Source organism: Cygnus atratus, chromosome 12, assembly GCF_013377495.2.
Source record: "Cygnus atratus isolate AKBS03 ecotype Queensland, Australia chromosome 12, CAtr_DNAZoo_HiC_assembly, whole genome shotgun sequence".
Lineage (NCBI taxonomy): Eukaryota > Metazoa > Chordata > Aves > Anseriformes > Anatidae > Cygnus > Cygnus atratus.
The window spans coordinates 4,396,783-4,420,770 of NC_066373.1; the positions used below are offsets into that span (position 1 = coordinate 4,396,783).

A 23,988-nucleotide genomic window follows, 5' to 3' on the forward strand; every position below is an offset into this window, starting at 1 on the left:
ATTTTTCATACCCAATAAATTGCTTGTCTGTGGCTTTGAACTAATGGCCACATAAACAAGAGAGATTGGTGCCAAGGTATTGCATTATAATCTTAGCAAAGTTTTACGAGACTCATGCTACAGGCTGCAAAGAGAAACTGATATTGAGAAGGGGGCATGAACAATTTGAGGAAACCTGTAAGAATAGATATAGCTTTTTTTGTTATTATTATTATTTTCAATTTGTTTTTTGTTGTTGTTTTTGAGTTCTGATTTACCTCCTACAATCTACTTTAATAAATAAACAAATAAATAAATAAATAAGTCAGTGCCCTCTATGACATCTGTCCACCACATGTACCTTATAATTATTTCCCAGCCCTCCTCTTCTCTAACCCTTACCTCTCTTCTCAGTTTCTCTCCTAGAAAATTTGTCCGAATGGGATTCCTTCTTGTTACTCCTTTCTAATTCTGGCAACACTGTGCTCCTTGAACAGTGTGATGAGCCACTAAGGTGGCCCACGAATCTTTGATGTGCACTTCTAAAGCAACATGCCCGAAAGAAAACATGAAAACACAATTTATCAATGCTATAGGACTCTTTACAGCAAATAAATGCAGAAAAGAGCTCAGATTAAAGCTGCTGATGTGAATGTCAGGGTACTGAAGCAGAATCATCATCTCAGTGACATCTCACCAAGGTCTCAGAGATCCACATCCCCTTCAGGCACTGGGACTATGTGAGACTTCAGTTGAAGTCTGCAGTTTCAGATTATTTTGTTTCCTTCACAGATACAAGGATTAGAAGAAGATTACTCCAAGACAGTTTGTTTTTCTTTTTCTTTTTTTCCTTTTCCTCTGAATCAAATGCACTTCAATTTTTGTAATAAATAATGAAGGAATATAGATTAGTTGTGTGCTACTATATCTGTACTTGCACTGCAAATACATCGAAACTTTACAGCCCTAGAAATCCAATGCATCTAGGCATTTGTTCTGTACTAAGACAAGGAATACACTGAAACTAGCATTACCTTTAAAACAGCAAAAACTTTAAGTGACCTTGCTGTACATGTCAGTTGTGGCTTCGCTTCAAAAACATAAGTCTGCATTTGCATAAAACACCTGCAATTTTTTATAGGCTTGTCTGAGGCTTAGCTTGGATAATCATAAAGATTTTGAGCTTGCAAATTTAAGCTGGAAGTCCTGAGAGACATTTACTCTTGCAATACAAATAGAATCACAATAAAAACAGTATTTTTATGGTATGTTGATAGTATTGTTTCCAACTGTAGCTAAAATGAAAGATGTGATTACATAACAGCTTTTCAAACCTCTTCAAAAGAGGTGAGTAAAGTTCAAATCATAAGCTTTGGAGGCTTTAATCTTGAAATAAAGATCAATCTTTCTGTTATTTCACCTTTTTCTCAAGTTAGGAAAATATGAACAGTACTAAAAAGACAAAGAATTGAATCCTTCTTGAGACTTGTCCCATGTATATCCAGCTGCTAGACTGGGATAATAACTTGGGATGTACATTTTAAAAATACCTGTTAATAGCCTCTCATCCCGTTATACTCAATAACTAATATTATTGTTGCTGATGTTACTTAGTTGTTTCTTTTCAGTTCTATTTGTTTTGGGACAGAAGAGAGAAAAAGGAATTTTCTTCTGCTCCATGTCTAGTTCTCCTCCTGAAAAATCAGAGCTCCCTCTGAAGTCAAGAAGTCACAGCTCCTTGACTTTGCCTGTCAGCATCTTCAGCACAACAGGGAAGCAAAGCCGGCTCCTAATACTGTGCAGGCATAACTTGGAAAATACAGTTTTAAACTTTTGTTTATGCCCCTTGTCTGGTTGGCTAAATATCATTAGTGTATTCCCTGGAGATGAGAGTTTATTTCTATTGCCAGAGCAACCCCTGGCAAGGCATGCATATGGAATTCAGGGCAGAATGCCATGACCATCTCCACCCTGTTCTGAAAAGAGAAATTATGATGGAAGATATGAAACGTACTGTTCCCTGCCTTTTAAGGTCACCACAGAAATTTACTTCACAAGCTAGCTAATATATTTAGCTTCTCTGTCAAATGGCCTCCCCATCTTTCTACTTCTTCAGTCTTGTAACTCATGCCAACATTTAGAAAGCAAGTCTTTAATTCCAAAAGTCTGCTAGTGATTTAGGTGGCCAAATTCCCTGATCAGATTAACAACTCTTTGCACTACTGCTGGTAATGCAGAAAGTGCCTAACAGTAAATTCCTAGGCAGTGGAGAATTACCTTCTAGTAAATCTACACCACAGCAAAGTACCATGGTTTCTTCATCCTCTACAACCACAGCAAAGTTTGCACATGTTGCAGATGGGCATTGATTACTGTAGAGCACAATTTTACCCTGTTTTACAGTTCTTCCAGTCTGAGAGCAGCTTCAAGTTGTATGGACAAAAGAACCCATAGGACTAAGAAGTAGACCCCAGGATTTTTAGCTTTTTTCTGGTACTGAAACAGACTTGACCAGATCATAACTTTTGGCAGCAGAAGGTATCATCCAAAAGATCAACTACATCAGATTCACCAATCTATCTGTGTTAAACAACAGTAAAATAGAAATTGGAATAATATACATTTTTAAAAGAACCCAATACACAAGGGAAAACAGCTAGAGGATGTATTCACTGACAATGAAGGCAAAAGATTTACAAGCACATTTAGAGAAAATTCTGCTGAGTAGTTCTACAGTTCTGAGCTCCTTTTCTATCGCCCAAACTTATTTATTTATATAATAAATTAGTTTAAAAATAGAAGCTATAATGCAGCATAGTTTTATGAACTCCCACTTAAATACATTTAGAATTTAGTTCCCTTTGGCTCAGCCTACTTTGTGTTCCACATATAAATGTTACAGACTTAAATATACTAGGATAAATGAATTTAGACTTGTTAAGAGGTTTCCATAAACAGCCGTCTATTATGTCACTTCTCCAGATAGTCTCTGTTTTGTTGATGGTTACTGTCAGAACAGACTATTCCAAATTCTCTGTAGTGAACATGAAACAGTCACTAAGGAAAACCTTTCATAATTAGAACAAGGCAGGTACTAAACCCATTCCTTGGCTTATCTATGTATTTGTATCTAGAGTTCATTAACTTGTCAGCACTGATTCCTTTTGAATAGGAAAGTGAAACGAAAAAACGATGTGCAAATCAATATCCACTGTTAAGTCATGTTCCCGTTAACACAGTGTCAGCTATGAAATAAAGAGAATTAAAAAGAAACTTTCTGGCATAAAAACATGCTTAATATGCCTTTAAAAAAATAAAAGAACTGCTACAGTGAATGACTTAAGCTAATTGTTGTTTCATGATAAAAGTTAAGGCATGTTAAATGTTAAAGAAAGGCTTTGAAAACCTATTGTTATTTTCAGGTATAATTTAAAATGGCATTAAACTTAACAATAAATGGAAGAAGCATTTAAGAATGTATAATTTATTCTCATTAGTTGGCACAAAAGCTGTGTAGCATATCTATATATATCTATAGAGAGAGAGACACCTGCTAAAAGGACTTCCACACCACAAGTCCAGCGGCATATTTTCAGAAAATACATTTCATTTGTGTAAAAGTGCGCTATTATCAGAAAGGGACTATAAATAAGTCTTATGGACATGTAAAACGATAATAACAGAGATGTTAAAAGCACAGAAAAAATTGTTGGAGATGAACATAAGGTAAAGACAGGTAAAGATCGTATATATGTGTACATGCTGAATTGCTTATTACTTTTCTAGAGAAAAGCAAAGTCAGTAAGCTCTGCAGAGCAGTCTGCAGGCCACACAAGTCCCCCAAGATGCTGCTGCCTGTCCCCCTGAAACTGAGCTCAAACAACTCAACAAGTAGATGGTTTAGAATGGAGTTAAATCAATAACCCAATGAGACAGCCTTAATTTCAAAAGTGTGAGGTCTCTGCCTGCAAAAGGTGAAAAGTCCTTATTACCTTTTATCTAAGCACTTTACCTTTCAAATAGTGAAAGAGCATCTCCATTTTATACACAGAAGTTGGAGGCAGTAGTATTTAACAATGGTGATTATCAATACTGTAACACTTTTTCCCTTTGTCCAGCCTCTGTTTTGTCTGGCTTTTTGGGCATATCTTCTACAACATGCATAAACAAGGTCTTGTAAGCCACACTCTTTGTCAGTCTTTCTATACTGCCACAGTAAAACCAAGGAGAAATAATGCAAATCCAAAATATCTTTGCTCTCTCCCTTGATTCTCCTAAACACATACTCTTACACTGGAAACTGGAGTTTTATCTTCCTGTTGTCTAGAATGAAGATTAATTTCCCACACCTTATTTTCTCATTTTATAGTTTTAAAGACTGAAGGTCAATAAAGTCACTTATCTAATTCACAATTGTTCTGAAACACATTTTCAATTAATAAAACGATCCTAAATACAGCCTAACGCATTAAGTGCTAACTAGAGGAAAAGACACAATAATTAGCAGCAGCGACAAGGAATCAGGAAAGCTGTTAAATTAAAACAAAACAAAAAATTCCACACCTTGAGTATCCCACAGTTTTCTGCCACTAGAAGATACAACAATTATATCTGTGTTACCCCATGTTAAAACAGTAAGTATTTCCATTTGCGATACAGATGATTGAACAGATTATTGAACTTTCCTTGCAGACGTTAAATTTATTACACATCATAGGACTGGACAGAATCTGCCTTATGGTATTTACAAATTTCAGATATAATCTTTAAGTAATTACAGTCAATACATAAAATCTGTGATTAAAAACAACCAAAAAGTGTGAAACTTCTGAAATCCTTTAAAGAACTGCTTGATCAAAGCAAAACAAAACAAAACAAAAAAAATTTGTATGGATTCAGCTGAAGGCACAAGTGTCATTTAAAATGGCTGAAGAAATTCATTTTTCTGTCTTATAGACAAGCAAGATGACTGGCATACTGTGGCTGCCCACTGACATTGCATGCAATTAAGATTATACGTATATATCAACATGATGCTAATAGCATCCAATAGAAAGGACTGTACCAAATGACAGTCCCACTAATACATTCAGTTTTCCTGGCAATGGAACAACATGGATGCATTAACAGTTAACATCAAGGTCACCCTCAAATAAATTTTGATTTGGACACTTCTCATGGCAGATTTATGAGTAAATTCAACGCTCATTAAAGTCGGTGGAATGACTCCTATTGACTTAATGGAGTTTGCATTTGGTGTACGGCTTTCTACAATTTCCTGATTAATTACATGGTTTTGTGAATAGTCATGCCTAAAATCAACCCTGTAACTTAAAGCTTCAAGCCTCATCTCACATATACATGGAATTTTGTCAGCTGTGAGTTTCAGTGTTACACAAGTCAAATCTTCCCCAGATCTGACTTTAACCTGAAGTTTTAACATCTCCTCCTCTTACTTAGTTCCCAATTTGAGGGTCAACATGAAGCATGTCAGACTTGTCTGATTTCAGTGATTTACTATTACAGTTATAATGTTTCTATGGACTTAGCTAGAAATTAAATACATGTGAACAGTTCCAATAAACCTCTCAGTATGGAGGTTCAGTGTAGGATATAATTGATGGCAATAAATGAGATAGTCTATAATTGATAAAATCTCTGTTGCCTGAGCCAGTACCAAAACAAATAATAAATATGCATTTCCTAAATCAGGAATTCAGTCTAAGTGTTTTTAATTCTATCAGTCAATTCTGCTGCAAAGGACTGTTAGAATTCACACATGCCACATCAAACACACAACACCAGTGAAATCTTAATCTAAGGCATGAGTTTATAGTTTACATCAGCAATGGCAATAAGAACAGAATATCCAGTCTGAACATTCTTGTTGCCAGATGCTACTATGCTGGAGCATAGTCAACTGAGTACACCTGGTCCCACCAGGGGTTTTGTCTACCAGCAATGTCTTTCAGCAGTCATGAATTTCATCTCAAACAGGAGTGGCTGGCTTTTCATTTCATCTTAGGGAAGAAAAAAAAAAGTTACAGTTAAGAAAATATTCTTCCCTTGCAGATAGAACAAACCACAACCTGTAGTATTTGCCAGCCAGTCAGGAATTTTGAATTTACTGGAACCTTTGTTAGTGAGTTCAAAGATATCTGAACCAAACTGATATGCCTCATGAGAGCACTAAAATGCCCATTTCATAGGGGCTGACAGGCTATTTCATCACTACACTCCTGTGTTTGTAGGAAACCCTCTGCATTTTGATACAGCTTTATATTTAAAGTATTCACAGTGCAATCAAAATCAGATTTCTTGCTAGCATTTCTTTTTTGGGAAGGTCAAGACTATGTCAGGTGATACTAAGATATATTACAGTCAATGCATGTATAAAGTCTTCAGCATCTCCTAGGATAGTCCAACACTTCACAGGATTATACACTTGAAATCTTTATACAAAAAAATAATTATGCCAATACTTGAGAATGAAAGTTTTATACAATCTTCCATATATTAATAAAATTTTTACTGTCACCTTTCTTCTGGGTGATTAGAAAATACATCTTTATATGGCACAACAGTTTTCAATACTATATATATATATATATATACACATATATATGTGTATATATACATATATATGTATATATTGTGTGTGTATATATATATACACACACATATATAAAGCTCGCAAGAGGGCCAGTACAATAAGAGCTAGATCCAGCTCTTATTTTAAAGGAATTACAGTACATTCCATATCTTTAAAAGATGCATATGCTATACCCGTGATTCATTTTTTCCCAAACCACAGGCTAATTCTAGAAACAAAAAACAAAATGATTTCAAGATAATTTCTGCTCAGTTCAAACATATGTCAAGTGATTCAACAAATATTGAACACCATCAACCACAACGGTGTTTGCTGACTTGCAGGTAAATTAGAGTGTATCTGTTTGTAGTGGTAGTCTGAACAGTTGCTGACTAAATGATTTTGTGTTGCTAAAACTTGGATCAAACCGTTTTACCAGAACAATTACTAAAATTATTTTAACAAATCTATTTCCATCACTCACCAGCAAGCTTCTTGTTTACTGCTATGCAACAAATGATAGTCGTAGCAAGGTTCTGTTAGGAAACTAGAGGTAAAATTCAGTCTCTCCTTTCCTATCTCTGTTTGCCAGTTAGGTTAGGGTGAGAATCTTCCTTTCCATAGCAATAAAGTACACCAAGGAATCTTAGGAGCACCAAAAGTATCTGCAGCAACCAACTACTGACCATAGCAGGACTACTGGCCACTTCCAACTGTCCTGCTTTCCCTTCCACTCTCTTCTTGTGTAATTACTATCCCTATATGCCCTCTCAGTAAGAGGAGGAGATATATACGCAACTAAAACTATTTTTTCTAAGATAGATCAACTGCTTAATGCAAAGGTTATGCAGCTTGATTTGGTGGTGAAATAAAAAGTGAGCAGCTGGATGATTAATAACTCCAAGATGACTGCACACATTAGCAGAGTTGTTTATTATACAGAGATATCAAATTATATTAAACTTTAACTCTGTCATTCTTATGCTGAATATTTCTTTAACTTTCCCAGTTATTCTAGAGACAAGAGAAATCTAGCTGTAAAGTAAGATATATAGGAATATTCTTAAAAACAACAGAATTATAATGATCAACAAATAAGGAATTTCAGGTCCAAAAGGAGCCATCTGTCCTTGCAGTGGCAGGATAAATTATTGGGGGAGGACAAATGTAGATTTTTACCCTGTGATGCCCCATTAAATGCTTAAGATGTGTGCTGAGATAGGTGTTACTATAATAAACATAATAAATGGTCCTTCAGGTTTGTGAAAACCAGCATGGAACTATTGGGGCAATCATTAGGGACGATTATTGATGTCTCAGATGGAGAGAAATGACTAAACTCATATTCCAAAAATCATCCTTTCATGTGAATAATTTCTCATATTATGGCTCTATTTCAAATCCACCTTGTTTCTGTAAGTTGATGGAAAAGCTTGTAGTGCGAAAATACCGGCAATATTTTGTGCCTCTGACACAAAAACCAGAACCTTGAGTTTAGTTTGAACACAACTGAGTTTGATTTTCTGTCAGAATTGTCTTTGTTCCTTAATAAATCTGAGGTATCACTGGTGAAACTGGGATAGTTGTCATACATTGCCTTCATCATTCCTGCATGATGAGAGAACATGGAAGAATGGAGATGGTTTCTTCTGTACCAGAAGTCTCATAGATTTTTATTTATTTATTTTTTGTAACATTTCTGATTCATCATAGTTTTGAGGACATTAAGGATATCATGGCAACTTAAGCACAATATGGAAGTCACCGCATCCTTTTCACAGGGCTCCTGTTTAAAAATGACTCTATTGCTATCTTGATGTGAAAAGAAGCATTATGAAATATGTATTAACAAAATAAGAAAACATCTCTATAATTGAATGCAAATACCTCTTTTTTTGCAGATGTATGTATACAGACGTGCACACACACACTTTTTCTGTGTACGCAATGGTTACGCATTAAGGACCTTACAGGATGAAAGCCGCTTTATAAATTCATGAAATTACACATCCTAAGAGACATCTACTTATCCTTTATGATCTCGCTTAATGTTTCACTAAATCATGGTTAGCCTGCTGCCTTCCCTCTTATATCCTCATTTACTACATGTCCTGGTTGCAACTGGGATAGAGCTAATTTTCTTCCCAATAGCTAGTATGGTGCTGTGTTTTGGATTTGGGATGAGAATCATGCTGATAATACCCCAACGTTTTAGTAGCTGCTGAGCAGTGCTTACACTAATCATGACATTTTTGGCTTCTCATGCTGTCCTGCCAGAAAGGAGGCTGGGGGTGCAGCAGGAGCTGGGAGGGGACAGGACCAGTACAGCTGACCCCAACTAGCCATAAGGATATTGCATAGCATACGACATCACGCTGAACAATTATATGGGGTGACTGGCTGGGGAATGCTGCTGGTGCTCAGAGTCTGGCTGGGCATCGGTCAGCAGGTGGTGAGCAACTGCACTGTGCATCACTTGTTCTGTCCTATTACACTGTATTTATCTCAACCCAGGAGTTTTACCTTTTTTTCCCTGACTCTCTCCCCCATCCCACTGGGTGGAGGGGAGGGAGGGAGTGAACAGCTCTGTGGTTCTTAGCTGCCTGCCAGGTTAAACCACAACAGCTGCAATGATTTTTTTTTCTAAATGGTTCTTTAAAATGTTCCCCACACCTCTGGCACAATTTCTCCACAACTTCATCAATAATCTCTGGAGATTAACACAAAAAATTGGAATCATTTTCTCCATATCATCAGAATACTTTCAGGCTGGATTCAGAAGAGTAACTTGAAAAAAAAGTATATATGTCAATGCATGAAGATTTATCACTCTTGCACAAAATTTAGTGGATTTAGGACAGTTAGAATCCTAGATCAAAAAAAAAAAAATCTAATTCAATTCAAAAGGTCTTCATGCAACTCATCTACCATTCAAACTCTCATAAAAATGTTTTAGTGGCAAGAGGTAGATAGGTATTTTCTTGGCACCCTGTGTCAGGGTGAATTTTAATTCAGATAGAAGACTTAAACAATCTTTGAATAATCTCTCTCACTGAGATTTATGGTGTTTTGCCATTAAGTCTTATGGATGAAGGATAAGACCCAAGTGTGTGTTAAAAGAAAATAGAATAAAATTGATTCCTTTCCAGAACTGCATTTGGTTCTAAGCTTCCAAAAAAAAATAAAAAATAAATAAAATAAATTTATGCCAGATGCACAGCAAGCAATAGTAAAAAGGGCCTGTGGAAGATACCTGTTACTGCAGTGAGAACAGAAAGGCTAAATGCAATTCAGTGCTAAAAGGAGATATAATTTTAGATGCTTTTAATAAGAAAGTGTTCGTTTAGAATATTTTTGCTTGTCATTTTTCATTAGCCCATTAATAATTTTGAAAAATTAACAAAGATTGGGTTTGTTTCCAAAATCACCTCACTTCACCTTCGAATTCCTGTTAGCCATATTTTGTACTTGTCCTAGCTCTGTTTGCTACTGGAAAGTAAAAGTCCCTTTTCCAGGGCAAATACACCCCTAGGTCATATAAAATCACATAGATTACTCACAGAGGAAAGCACTGAACATTCACAGAAGCTAACAGCTTCTTGTTTCACAGTCAATTATTCATATTTCTAGTCTATAAGACCATTTTTCTCTCCTTAAATAACCAAGTACATCTCATTTACATGCTGAAGTTGTGTGCTGAGGGAATGGGAAGGAAAGCTAGCCCACATGCTTGATCTAAGCATTTATATATACAACGAATAAACTTACAAGACACACATAAGCCAAATAAGGAATGTTAAGTTAATGAAAACCACCAGTGGCTCATGTTCTTTACAGTATTTACTCTGGTATTCAACACAATATGTAATTGTTGCTATGGCAACTGCCACATCTCTTGGCACCATGATAATTCTCAGATAAATGGATCTTTGTCAGAGCAAATTCCAAAGCCAGTGCATACGAAACCTGCATTTCTTTGGTGGTGGGAATTTGCAGAGTTAAGTCAGAAGGATAAATTCAGCCCAGGCCTGAGGGAAAGCACAAGCCTATTGATAGAGGTGAGGCTCTGCTGCAGAGCTGAGTAAAGGGGGAGTGTGGTTATAGATGAAAAACCACGACCCATATGCACTGTGCCAAGGGATTTGCAGGGTCACTCGGCAACAGTCAAGGAAAGAGGTGCAGAAATCACATCCATAAGGCACTGTCAGACAAAACTCCTGCTTTGAGGATTTGATCTCAAGTCTGCTGGAATCTGATTACTTCAGCAGGTTCTGGATCAGGCTGAAGGATAAAAAGGGAAATTAAGTGACTGGAATTTTTATAGAAAATAGCTTATTTCAGTGGCTAAGGAGACTTCTTATATAAAAGGAGCTCTTTGTTGTTTACCAACAACAAGTGGTGCACAGAGGATTTTTATAAAAATATAGCCAAAAAGGCAGCTAAATGATACTACAGAATGACCCATTGATGAGAACAAGCTCTTGCTTTCACTGACATTAAGATGTATTCTGTGAAACCTACAATGTAGCACTGCTGACTTAAAAATAAATAAATAAATAAATTTACTAGCATCCTTCCATTGATGATTAAAGCAGGGAAAAAGCCACTTACCAAAAAATCACCAATGTCCAGGTATCAAATTCTAAAATAACTTACAGCTCAGTATTTAATCCATGAAGTCCAAGTCAATTAGTGTTTGCAATGTCATAAAGAACAAATATAAAAGTAGTAATAGAAAGTTGTTCATTTAACAGTTAATAGGCAAATGTTAGTATGTTAAGCTTTCTAGCAAACTGAGAACAAAAGCAAGAAGTGGGATTTTCATTTGTTTGCTCTTTAAGAAAACCCATGTTTATATGCCTAAAGGAAATCCTCATGTCCAAAGGGAAAGTATCTCCACAGATTTTCTGAAAGTAATTGTATTCTACATACTGTTTTGAACAGTGTAATAACTCATAAGTGTATCGTATATATCGATGTACCCCTGTGACTTACTCTATTTTGTGCCTTAAAATGAAAAGCAAAACCTGGTATTTTATTTATGCAATGCATTACTTTTTGCAGCAACTGCTGTATGCAGATCTAATAATATGAAACTCTTCTAGCCTGTTTGTCAATATCTCATATGTGATTCCATCTTCATACTTTTGCACAGTAATTTTCAACCTATTTGAAACTCTATTCTAAACTGAAAAAAAAAAAAAAGAAAAAAATGCTAATATACATTAATGGGAATGATTGCTTGCTATAGCAGAGCAGTTGATTTTTGATCTTATTTTCCAGATAAATTATTGAACTGCCAGATGACAAAACTCAACCACTCACTACCTTGTGTATTTTTTTCCGTGAGCGAATCCTGGTTCATAATAAGACTATTGATCCTTTATCATCTAAGACAGAAAACTATGCATGTAGGTTTTAAAGCTCAAGGCACTTTTTATCTCATATCAATAAAATTTGCAATCCTTATACTGCAGGGATAAAGCAGAGAGTAAGACACAAACAAGAAATGCTAACATTTAGATCCAAGGAGCTTAGTTTCATTATTTCTGTTTGATACAGAAACAGAAATAGAGGAAACAGAGGCATAGACTTAAAGAAATTTGCACAAATATCAAGGCAGCGACTTAGTAGGAAACAGAATTCAGGTCTTCAAGGCAGCAGGGGAAGTTCTCGGACAGGCTGCCACTCCCATCCCCACTATAATAAACATATCATGGCACTGAGGTTGGGAAAACAATGCTTGGACAAAAGGAAAAGTACAAGCAGCCTATCTGACTAGCCTCTCACTGTTACAAAGTAGACTGGACAGAGTAGCAGGACTGCAGCAACTTCATTTCCTTCGATCTGAGCTACTGCTGGAGATGATTTTAAACTTTCGTTGTCTACAACATGCTGTCTCAGGATGCGCTCCTCCCTCTTATCTCTTCTTTTCTTTCTCCTTTTCCATCCAGTGCCTTAAAAGTGTCCTGAGGGTTTGACAATTTTTATTTAATCATTTCATCCTTCTGTATGGACAACTGCTGAGCACCATACAGTGAAGTTACTACCAGCCTGGAATTTCTGAATATCTGCCTGCCCTCTTATCTGCTTTGGTGCCAGACTCTTGATATCTAGCTCTCCCCGTTCAGTGTCTGTGATGCAGTAACAAATAAAAGTTCTAAATAACTCCCTTTGCTGTGGAAAATAAAGGCTGCATTTGCCAACACACACACAAAAAAAAGCCTATCTGCAGAGAAAGATCATTTCCGAAAGTTTTCTTCTAGCTCCTAGTGTACTAGTACAGTTATTAAAACCAGCATTAGTCCTTCTCCCTCTCCATAATCTAACAAACACCCGTTTTATTTAGCCTTGGAGGACACAATTCAATTCCCAGCTTGCTGCATTTTTCAACCCACAATCTTTTATGGGACTCCAGAAAAGGTTAGCTACACTTTTTGTCTTTCACAAACCCAGACTATTTAAATAAATAAATAAAACCACTAATGTCTGGTTAAATGCTCAGATGTGATGAATTTTCCAACTACTATTCCTACAAAACAAAGCAGGGACAAGGCACTAGATGAGGTATAATTTTGAACAATAACTACTGTCACTCATCAGTTCTGTCAGTTTGTTCCCTACCAGGGTTCTGTGAGTGATTTATTTTTCCATTAGAGATCTGAACCCTATCAATTCTACGAATTATTCAGAATGAGCCTAAAGTTCATTTTGGGAATCCTGGATGAATAAAAACATTTCCATAACTTTTTTTTTTTTTTTTTAATCTCACCAAGCACTCAAGTCCTGGCTGTGTGAAAGGGGAATTAAGGAAACATGGGGCAACGCAGAGCATAAGCACAGACTGTGTGTATGCCCCATCAGTGCTGCCCCAAGCTGAAGCTAAGTGAACTTCATTTCTTCCACTGATTGTCCAAGGGTGCAAGTACACACACACACACGTTACTACAGAGAAGTTGACACCCTGTAATGCTACACCCTCCATGGGCCCATGACAACTCTTCTGTTTAGTCATATACCACATACCTCTCAAAAATGACAGTGGCTTTTTGAGAATTTTCCCCTCTGTTAAGACAGGGGGAACCCAATATATTTAGCCAAAAATATAGCAGGAACAGACACTAAAAACTGGGTGTAGAAATCTATCTGCAATCTAACATACAGACTTTGGTTCTTCTGACACTAGATCTTGCACAAGATTCTGTGATCAGAGAGCAACTGTTCGCTGATGATGCTGAGGAGCCACCTATCTATCCTCATATTGTAGTCAAGGCCATCCTATGATAGAAAGCTTCAGGCTCTGCAGAGCCAATGTGTCTCTGGCAGAAGAGTAAGAAAACATGACTTTTAGACTAAAAAAACAGAATTACACAGTAAGTGGTATTTGAGCAGCCACTGATTGTGTTATGGCCACAAAGGTAGTTTAAGTTAATCACTGATTAACTGATCAGTAAGGCTAACTACAATCTTCCCACATCTTCAGTGGGAAAGAATCACATCCTTCAACCACTAGAATATCAAAAGCTTTTCCGTGCATTCCATATATCAGCTGTAAATACTTCCAATATTCCTCTAAAGTATGTTTGGTAGCAATCACCCTTCAAAGTTTTAGGAACTGTGCTGTCTCTTTCCAGGCTCAGACTGCCAGTCAGCACATTAGAGATCATTGTTGTCAGTCATTTCCAAACATGTTGGGAATCTGCAATTAGAAACATTAACAATGGGATTTCACAGATGTAGGTTACAGGCTTTCAGAAGAGAAATGGGAGTTGCTGGCAGTGAGGAAATATTTAACTACTTATCCCCTAATTAAACAAGGTACTGTACTCTAAGTACTGAATGCTAAGCAATGCTCTAACACGTGCTCATCTTAACCCTACAAAATTATGCTCAAATACTAAGGCTCCATCTGAGCACTTCTTAGCCAAGACACCCTGCCTAAACAGATGGAGCAGTTCTGCTGTTTCCATGCTGACACATTCAGACTGTAAAAGTAGAAGATTAAGTTCAAATTTATCATAAAATCACTTCAGATAGGATGTTGTAATCTTTATAGCCTTCTTAAGTATGACAAATAGAAAGACAAGACTGTGTTATGTTTAAAATAGGCAAACAATAGCTGAAAAGATTGCTAAAAACCATCCATTTAACAGTTACAGAATGCTGGCTGAGGTCAGAGTAGGACAGCCAGCCCCAAAGACCTGTATGTTGTCTTGAAGTAGGGGATGATCCCCTACTAAATGAAGTAGGGGATGATTCCCAGGACACATTAACATATCTTCTAACTCCCAAAGGCACTGCAGACACCAAGGATCAACATACTATAAAAAGCAAACTTCCAGTTATGAGCTGAATGTCAAAATCCATAAATAAGTGATGAATGCAGGTAGAGATGATGTTATGAGATTACTCTGAGTAGCCACCTATGAGGGAAGACCAGCAAGTAGCAGAATATACCAGACCTAGACTGGTTTCCTTTCTCGGAAACAACTCAAAGTGGTTGTAACAGAACCCAGGAGTGGGACCAAATTAGAATTGGCTTCATCTGGTAATAACTTTCAACACTAGATATTAATGAATATTGCTGGAACTTTCTGAGGAGAGACGACCCAGAACCTGAATAGGGCATAAACAGAAAAGGTCACAGATAAAGTTGTGCTGTAGTCAGTGCAAATACACATCTTAATTCCTACTCAGGATGCATGATTTTCCCAATATTGTAGCCTCAATGGGAGGTTATCTCCTCTTGAAGACATGGAAAGGCTGCTTCTCCAAGTAAACCAGAATAAAAGCTCCATAATATGATTCTCAGAGAATCAAATATTTGCAGAGAAACCAACCCCATGAACTCCAGATCTACAGTCAGGGATGTTTCAAACTCCTCCACAGTTTCATTAACTTCTCACTGGCGAATGAGAAACCCCATTTTGAAACTGCTCCTAAGCTTCAAAACCTGAAGTGAAAATAAAATCATTTGCACATTCTTATGAATGCACCAGAAGGAAAATGTCTTGCTAGTTTGAGACATAGGACAGCCAAATGCCCAGCTCCTCCAAGTGTACTTTTCCTATTCTGAATTCGACAGTGCATGGTCCTGAATCCACAGCTCCAACATATAAGACAGTCTCTCAAGTACGACTTTGTTAAAATTGAGCTTTGTGAAGATATGGCATATTTAAATAAAATTAAATTCTCTCTAAGTGTTCTGATCAGCTTTCTGCACAGTTACACATTCTGATACTTTTCCCCTGCTGGCAATCTATATTCACATCTCATGCTGCTTAAAGTGCAGATCAAAACCTTTCCTCAGCCACAGACTTTGAGAAGTTTGTTCAACCTTTCCCCTAAAGCTAAATTGTTTTAATGGAAGACTTAAGTTATACTAAGCTATTGTTGGAAATATAATGAAAATGCTGGAAGCTGAAAGTCTAAATACCAAAATAGGACAATAGATCAGTCATTCTCATCATGGCTACTTTATACTCCTTGAAATTATAGGTTTGTAAGGGTACCAGGCTTAATTGTGTAGTAAGTCACTGTCTTGCCTGCCTCTTACTAAATGCCATGACACAGAAATGAAGGCTATCTCACATTTCTTTTTGTTAGTCTCATGGGTGTGAAGTAAACATTTCAATCAATTTGTGAAGCACTTTTTCCCATATTATGAGGTTAGTATTACACTGAAATTCCAAAGTGGAAAAGAATGGATACAGCATTCAGTGGGAAGAGTGGAACAAAAATCAGCAGTGCAAACAGAGAGAGGGTAAATATGGATTGCTATCTGCATGCACACATTTATGTAGCATAAGACGTAATGGTATCAGATAAGCAGACCCATGTGAAAATTAAAATTTCCACAGCATGGAATTCTTTCCCATGTCCCTAGACTTGCAGGGAACATGAAAGCTCTTTAAATCGTAAATTACATATTCAGAAGTATGACTTTTCCATTTTCAGTTATTGCCAAACTGGTTATCTGCATAATGTTCGCCAGAAGAACCAGACAATGTTGATAATCAGGCTCTTTTATATGAATCATTTCTTTATGAATATTTGGCATTTACACCTGAGGATGTAACATATCTTTCAAAACATGGAAAATTAATATTTTATTAAGTTAAACTAAGTGTTAAAGTGTTACAACAATACCTGGATGGAATTTTGATCTCTCAGCTAGCAGATTGAAACTGCTTACAGTCCTCAATGACACATTTCAATGTAAATATCTAACAGCATCTTCTTGGCATTTTCTTCTAGTCCTTTTTATTTATCTTACCTTTAATGCACCACGTTTTTCATTTGCTCCGACAATCAAAATTTCTGCCATATCCTCTGCATGCTCAGACCGTGCGTGGACAAACAAGGCTCTGCCAGCTTCTGATACATTCTTTAGTGCAACTAAAGACCCATCACGTTCCACCTTAAAGTCTGGGTTAGAAACTTCGAAGTTCAATTTGTTATTCCCCTCGCAGTCATCAAACACCACTGGGGAAGAAAAAAAAAAAAAAGAAAAAAAAAAAAGAAAAACCACAAGTTTAAGTATCTACTTTGGAACACAGACTTCAAACATTTTTATGTTATTGGCTTGTCTACCTGGAAGAAATGGCTCCAATCTGAGGGAAAACTTTCAAAGCTTTATATTTGTATGGTTATTATTTCAGAGACAACATTATGAATATGCAATTGCAGAAGGATAAGCAGATTTTGACTAGGTTAATTGGGGAAGGAAGAGAGAAACTAAACATTTTGGACATAAGTATTTTCTGATCACTTAAAAGTACAAAATGCGCACCTAATTCTACAAATCAGGCAGCAGCAGCAGAGGCCTCGTTATTCTCCTCAGTGTAACAAGAGAGCTTTTAAAGCCTTTTCTACTGCCAAAGTGGTTTCAGATAACCCAAATTTTTTTTCTTTATTTTTGGGATTGGTTGTTTACAGAATATTCAACTTCATATTCTACTGCAAAAGTGTTACATAATTGAAAAATCAACCTATAACATTTCTTATTAACTACTGGGATCGTGACATAGTACACAAGCTGCACTACTAAGCTAAGGAGAACTCTCCACTAAACAACAGCTGTCAAAAGCCCTGTTTCACTTTACATAGAATATTTAAAGTATTTATGAAGGTTGACATAGAGAGAAAAACATCCCTAAAGATAAAGGTTTGAGGCTTTGCCTCTAGTTCCTTCTCTGAGTCCAGTAGATTCACTTTGCACAAAATACTGGAATAAACATTGCTGTAACTACTAGCCATATGATTAAGAGGTGTTCACCACAAACCTTTAATTGCTAAGTAAACTTTTCCCGGTTTGACATCTCTGAAATATATATTTGCATGTGTGGTGATTTTTTTTTTTCCCTAGACAATCTGTTCTATATTTCATACCTGTTCCTTAAGTTACTGCTGCTGCAGACTTTTCGCTTATCTGTATGCTCTTGCTATTTTGATTTTACATTTCATTTCTATTGGATCTTTAAAAACTGCATTACAGACAGGGTTACAGACTACAGAATATCAAAGACAATAGGGTTTTACTGAAAATAAAGCACTTTTTATAATTAAATTCATTGTATAAATTATCTTGTTGTATTTGATCATTATTTTTAAAGGAAAAAAAAATCCTATATTCTCTCACGACCTCACCAAAACCTAGGCTCTTCCAGACTGTATAATTGCTATAAGTGGTTTTAAAACACAAACTGAATATCACACTGGATGGTCACAAAACACTCTTTGGAACAATTTCACAAAATAAAATAAAATAAAATAAAATAATTAAAATCAAAATAAAATTAAAATAAAATTAAAATAAAATAAAATAAAATAAAATAAAATCATCTTCACTAAGACCTCTACAAGTCAAACCAAATTTTGCATTAATTTCCAGACAGGCCAACTTGAAACCAGGGCTGCCAGAGAACCTTGTGGATATCCTTCCTCTCTGGACATTCACTGGGACTGAATTCCAGAGTAGAACCACCATAGGGAAAAAGGAACTGTTGCTGGTTTCAGAATTTGAATGCATCTGTATTTTATGATGAATATTGATGAGAAAGGTTAAAAGAAAAAAAAACTCAAATGCCCAAAATTGAAAATAAGGTGTAGAATATAAGATTTGTGACATTGTTTGACAAACAAGCGGAGTGTTGACATTGGCCAGCTGTAAAACACACAGCCAGCTGCCCTCTCACTCCCCTCCTCAACTGAATAGGGGGAAAATAAGATGAAAAAGCCCATGGGTCAAGATAAAGCCACGAAGATCATTTACCAGTTGCCATCATGAGCCAAACAGACTCAACATGAGGAAAAATAGTTGAATTTATGGACAATTAAAATAGATTTAGATGGTAAGAAGCAAAGACAAAATTAAATCCCCACTTTCCCCACCCCTTTTTCCTGAGGCTCAGCCCACTCCTTCATTCCCAGCTCCTCCCCTCCCCTCAGCAGCACAAAGGGCTGGGGCTCTGGTCTGTACCTAACAGTTCCTCTCTGCCCTTGTCTCCTCCTCATGCTTTTCCCCTGCTCCAGCACAGGCTCTCCATGGCCCGCAGCTTCCTTCAGGACTCAGCCACCTGCTCCACTGCAGTTTCCCCATGGGCAACAGGGGAATACCTGCTCAGAGCACCTCATTCTCTATCTCCTCCCCTGCTCTTGGGGTTCACATTGCTGTTTCTCACACTTTTTTCCCTCATTCCCCACTGCCAGGCAGGACTTTTTGCTCTTTCTTAAATACGCTGTCCCTGAGGCGCCACTGGTGACACTGAGGGACTCAGGCGTGCTGAGGTAGGGCCGGCACTGAATTTTCTGGAAATGGCTGGAGGTGGCTGAGGCCTGCCTCAGGCAGCACAGGCCTCACCTCACTGAGAGGCCCCTGCAGCCCCTGGACAAGGGCACCCTGTACTCTGACAAAGAAATTACGAGCCTGAAGTATGATTTTTAAAAGCACATTATGTTGTGAACCTGTAAATTCGAGCCTGACTACCCTTTTACTGTGAAGTATCCAAACCTTAGTGTCACCAAGCATCTTGCAGAAGAACGATCCCAATACCTGAAGGATCTGGTCTTCACAGGTTTTGGGTTTGCTTATGTATTTTTAATGAAAGCTTGCTCCCATTTCCTCAGATTTACTTGAGGGTAAAAGTACTATCCTTGGATTCACAGTGGGATATCAAACCAGAATTTGATCAGCCCATTTGCCATTTCATTGAATTTTGCTGAAACCAAGAGAGATTATAAACAAGAAACAAAAAGGGCTTTTTCCCCTTAGATACTGTAGTCCCTCCAGACAAATCTATCTCAGTCTGTCATGTCGCAAACCTCGGCTTGCAAAGTCTTATGTTGCAGTAAAAGCTGGGGGCAGGCAGGGTGTGAACTGCAGAATTTTGGAGGAGCAGCACTTTGAAACAATTTCCCAATGCTCAGACCAGGCTGGCATCTGTGCTGCCCAAAGAGCCACAGCTGCTCTCTGAAGCCAGGAACCGCTTGCAGAAAGGGTCCTGTGATCACAGAAGGGTTTTGATAGAAGGTTCTCTATTGGTAAGGCCTCCCCGAAGTAAAACTACTGATTGCAATTGATGATGGTGACATGACAGGCGTTTTAACAGATTCTCTGCAATCTCCTAAAGCTATCAACCCACAAAGAGACAAAATGTCCCTGTCACCACAAATATGGGAAATAGAAATTTTCTATACTAATCACTGTATAGATTACAGCCTTGATGAATTATGAGTAGATTATCTTTTAACGTATTCTTCTCCTCCCTTTAAAAAACAATCAAGCATGGCCTTGCGAAGCTACCTTGTTATATTGAATAAATATGTACTTCTCATAAGCCAAAGCTGCTGGTGCTTATAAAAAAATAATAATAACAATTTTTATTAATAGTTTACAACTGGTAAAAAATGTGCATCTGTGACAAATTCATAGCAGGAGTAAAAAGTCTCCTACTAAAACTTAAATAAAAGAAAAGCCTAACAACTGTAACAGAGTAATCACTGAAAAAAATAAAAATAAAAAAAAATGTCAGAGTTCAGATCTATAATATCCCATAGCCAAACACCACATTCAGAAGGAACCATGCTGTGTTATGTTTCTAAAAGAGGGGTGAAGTTGGCTGGGAGTACACTTCTCCCACTTTGCTGCTCAGCACTCAGAATTCTTGAGGTTCCCACATTGCTGCCATCTGCATGCATTGCAGAAGTTCAAAGACCACATGCAGATTTGACGTGGAATTAGGAGAGATACTTGGATTTATATTTTATGTTTACTTGGACTTATGAATTTGACACTTTCAGACCTTTTATATTTTGCTCACCTCTTGGCCCTGATTTATGAAATGACACTTTTTCCATCAAAGGGCTGAGGCAGAGTTGCTTGAAAGTGGGAAACTTTTCTTACCATATCTCATACAAAAGCACTCATGCTTTCAATTCCCAAGTCTACCATAGAAACAAGGGTATTTGACGAGGTTAATAGCAAAGAGAGGGAAAGAAAATGAAAGGGCTATGAGAAGTACTGATATGTAGGAGAGAAATTAGAAGTGGGTGGAAGGAGATGAAGTGATCATAAGGATAGAGAACACTGAAGATTATTCGGACCAGGGGCCAACAGAGATGAAGTTGAAACAAATTGTTAAGAGAGTTGAAGAGAAATGTAGCTTTAGATAAAATCTCCAGTCTGAAGTTAGAGGCAAATGAGAACTTTATCAGAATGATGACGCCTCCTGGACTGGGATGACCAGGGAATGTCGTATGAGGTTGTGTTACATTCCCAGTAATTCTCACAATGCCCCTCACCAGGAACATTTGCTTCCTTAAACTCATGTGGATTCTGGAAAAAAAAAGTCAATTCAGAGTCAATCCATTGGCTTATCTAAGTGATCAAAAGTGCTAGGTTTCAGGAAGAAAATATGGATGTCTCTTTTCAGAAATTAAACATCCCATTGCAAATAGTTCTTTCAATAAGAACTTTTCAGATTATTTAAATAGTGCCCTAATACCAAAACTTAAGAACAGTTACCAAAGGCTATGTTAGCTGGATGGATAGCACATGCCCTAAGGAGTCTGCTAAGGTTCACGGAAAGAAGATACCAAACCCTCTGGCAGTCTGTCTAAAATGAAAAGGTTGTCTCCCAGCATAAAACATTTCACTGCCTCACAACCATTATAATACATGTTTATGATGGATTATGATGTTCATGATGCTCATACACTTATCACAGAGATTAGGTATGAGGAAAGCCGTGAGATGGGTAACTAACATTATTCATACTGCCCAGCTGCAGTATAACAGATTGGATGAACAGTAGCCTGTTGATTGTCCACACACACTGAATCTTCCCACATCCTCTTACACACTTTGTGTTACAGCTTAAGGAGTTTAACTAGACTGTAAGCTCTTCAGAGCAAAGACCAGTTGCTTTCTCTGCTTCTGTACAGCAATTGAAAAAAAAAAAATCATGTTGGCGACTCAAGGTGCTATAGAATTACAAAAAAAATAATAATAGGAGCTGTTCAGCTATAGTCATAAACTAGATTTTTGGAAATGCTATACCAGGCATGACCACAAAATGATTGCGTCTCATTGTCAAGTACTCAATGGCCAATTAAAAAAAGATCTAATATTTATTTACATGAAAGAAGAATTCTTAATTTATTGATACATATATGACTCTTCTGATGTTCCTAGTCATGCTCCAGCTGCCAAATGAACATCTTTATTGTGCTTAATATGCCATATGGTATGAGACAGGCTCCAAAACTCCATACAAGCAGAATGAAAATACTGCCAAGCATCTCCCAATGAAAAACAACACGCATGTCACTCATCATCCTCTGTTCATTTCTCAGCCTCCTATACTAGACTTTTACTCCTTTTTGTAAGAAGGCTCTCTCACATACAAACTGTACAGAGTATTTTTGTCCACCATTATTAACAACACCTGCATGCATCCCAAGGCTTTAATCACTGACTTTATCATTATCAAGGCAACTGCTGAAAAAAGGATTCTTGTGTAAAACCACAAGTCCATTATCGTAATGATTGGAAACGGAAGCTGTGATTGGAAATATTACCTGTAATAGACCTCAGCAAGAAATTTCAAGTTCCTAGTATTCATCAGTTCAGTACATCCCACCTTACTGTTATGATGTGCCACATATGTGAGGTTTCTGCACAACTGTGATATTTATGATAATGAACCACAAATGTTTTAACACCATTTTAAAACATTGAAAGGTTAACAGTTGGATCTCTTTTGTAAACTATGTAAAAAGACAAAAAAAAAAAAGCCAAAATAGATTTCTTATATACAAAAGCACATAAAGCTGATATATTTCTCTTCGTCTTTTTTTTTTTTTTTCAGAGTTTAATTCTCAGAAGTTTAATTTGTTTTGAACAGAAGTACAGAATCCATAATTTTCTCTGACAATCTCTACAGATATTTGAATAATTAAATATATGTATTTATAAACATAGAGAAACTTAATCTGTACGTCTCTATATATGTGTACACATTTTTATGTTAGCTAATGATAGCTAGCAACAAAACAGCTCTTCAGTGAGGAAATTTCACACTGAAAATACATGTCAAACACAGAGACTTAATTATTATAGCAATGAAGCTTAGGGTCCTTTGTGTAAATACAGTCTAGCCTTGTTCAAATCAGTGGGAGTTATGGCATCAACAGAATTTTATCCTGTGTATTTTTTTTAATCTATTTTAACAAGTAACTTTAGATCATATTGAAATGACAAGTTGTTTTCTTCTATGGGAAGCTGTACCTGTGAGAGGTCTAAAGAGACGAGATAAGCACATTACAGCTGCACAAAGGCAATATAACTTTCCAGCCCAGCAGGGAACCCTTGTCTGTTCTAAAAAGTCTTCCCTGCTCAAAGATATTAACAAAATGCAACAGTTAAACAGATAGGAACCGGCAAAGCTGAGCTTCATTAACTGCAATGAGAAAAGTGATGGGTGAAGCAAAAGTGGTTGAGTGCTGTTGTATATAAAAAAAATCATAAAGTGCCATAACCTACCAAAACTGTTGTTAGCAATAAATAATGGTGTTGACTGAAAGAAGCAGGCAAGCAACTAAGGAGATGGTAACAGACCACCCCATGACAGTGTTAGTCGTGCTGCTGATTGCCTGACTCTGGTGCAGGGTGTCACACAGCAGCCTAACACCAAGTAATAGAAATGTGAAGTGTTATGAGCCTTCAAGAGATCAGTTAGCCTGTCAGTGTAGATAGGATGAAATCTCCCTGGAACCAAAACATCTGGACAACCTAAATCCATCCAAGATTAGCTAAGGAAACTGTTACAACAGATTATGACAAAGGCAGCTGAGAAACAAAGAAGTCCTGCTTTTCAAGCCAGCAATATTGTCAATTAGGAGAAACAGCTTTTCTC

The 23,988-nt window shown here is 37.0% G+C and overlaps 1 protein-coding gene across 13 annotated transcripts in view; it reads right to left on the reverse strand.

The window, feature by feature from the left end:
• The window catches only part of CDH13 (cadherin 13), a 477,794-nt gene that overhangs the window by 299,372 nt on the left and 154,434 nt on the right, over window positions 1–23,988 (reverse strand). For all 13 annotated transcript variants that reach the window (XM_035543527.2, XM_035543525.2, XM_050713274.1 and 10 more), the window contains exon 3: window positions 16,848–17,056. In XM_035543527.2, the coding sequence (XP_035399420.1) occupies window positions 16,848–17,056 (209 nt within the window). The remainder of the gene's footprint in view (window positions 1–16,847; window positions 17,057–23,988) is intronic.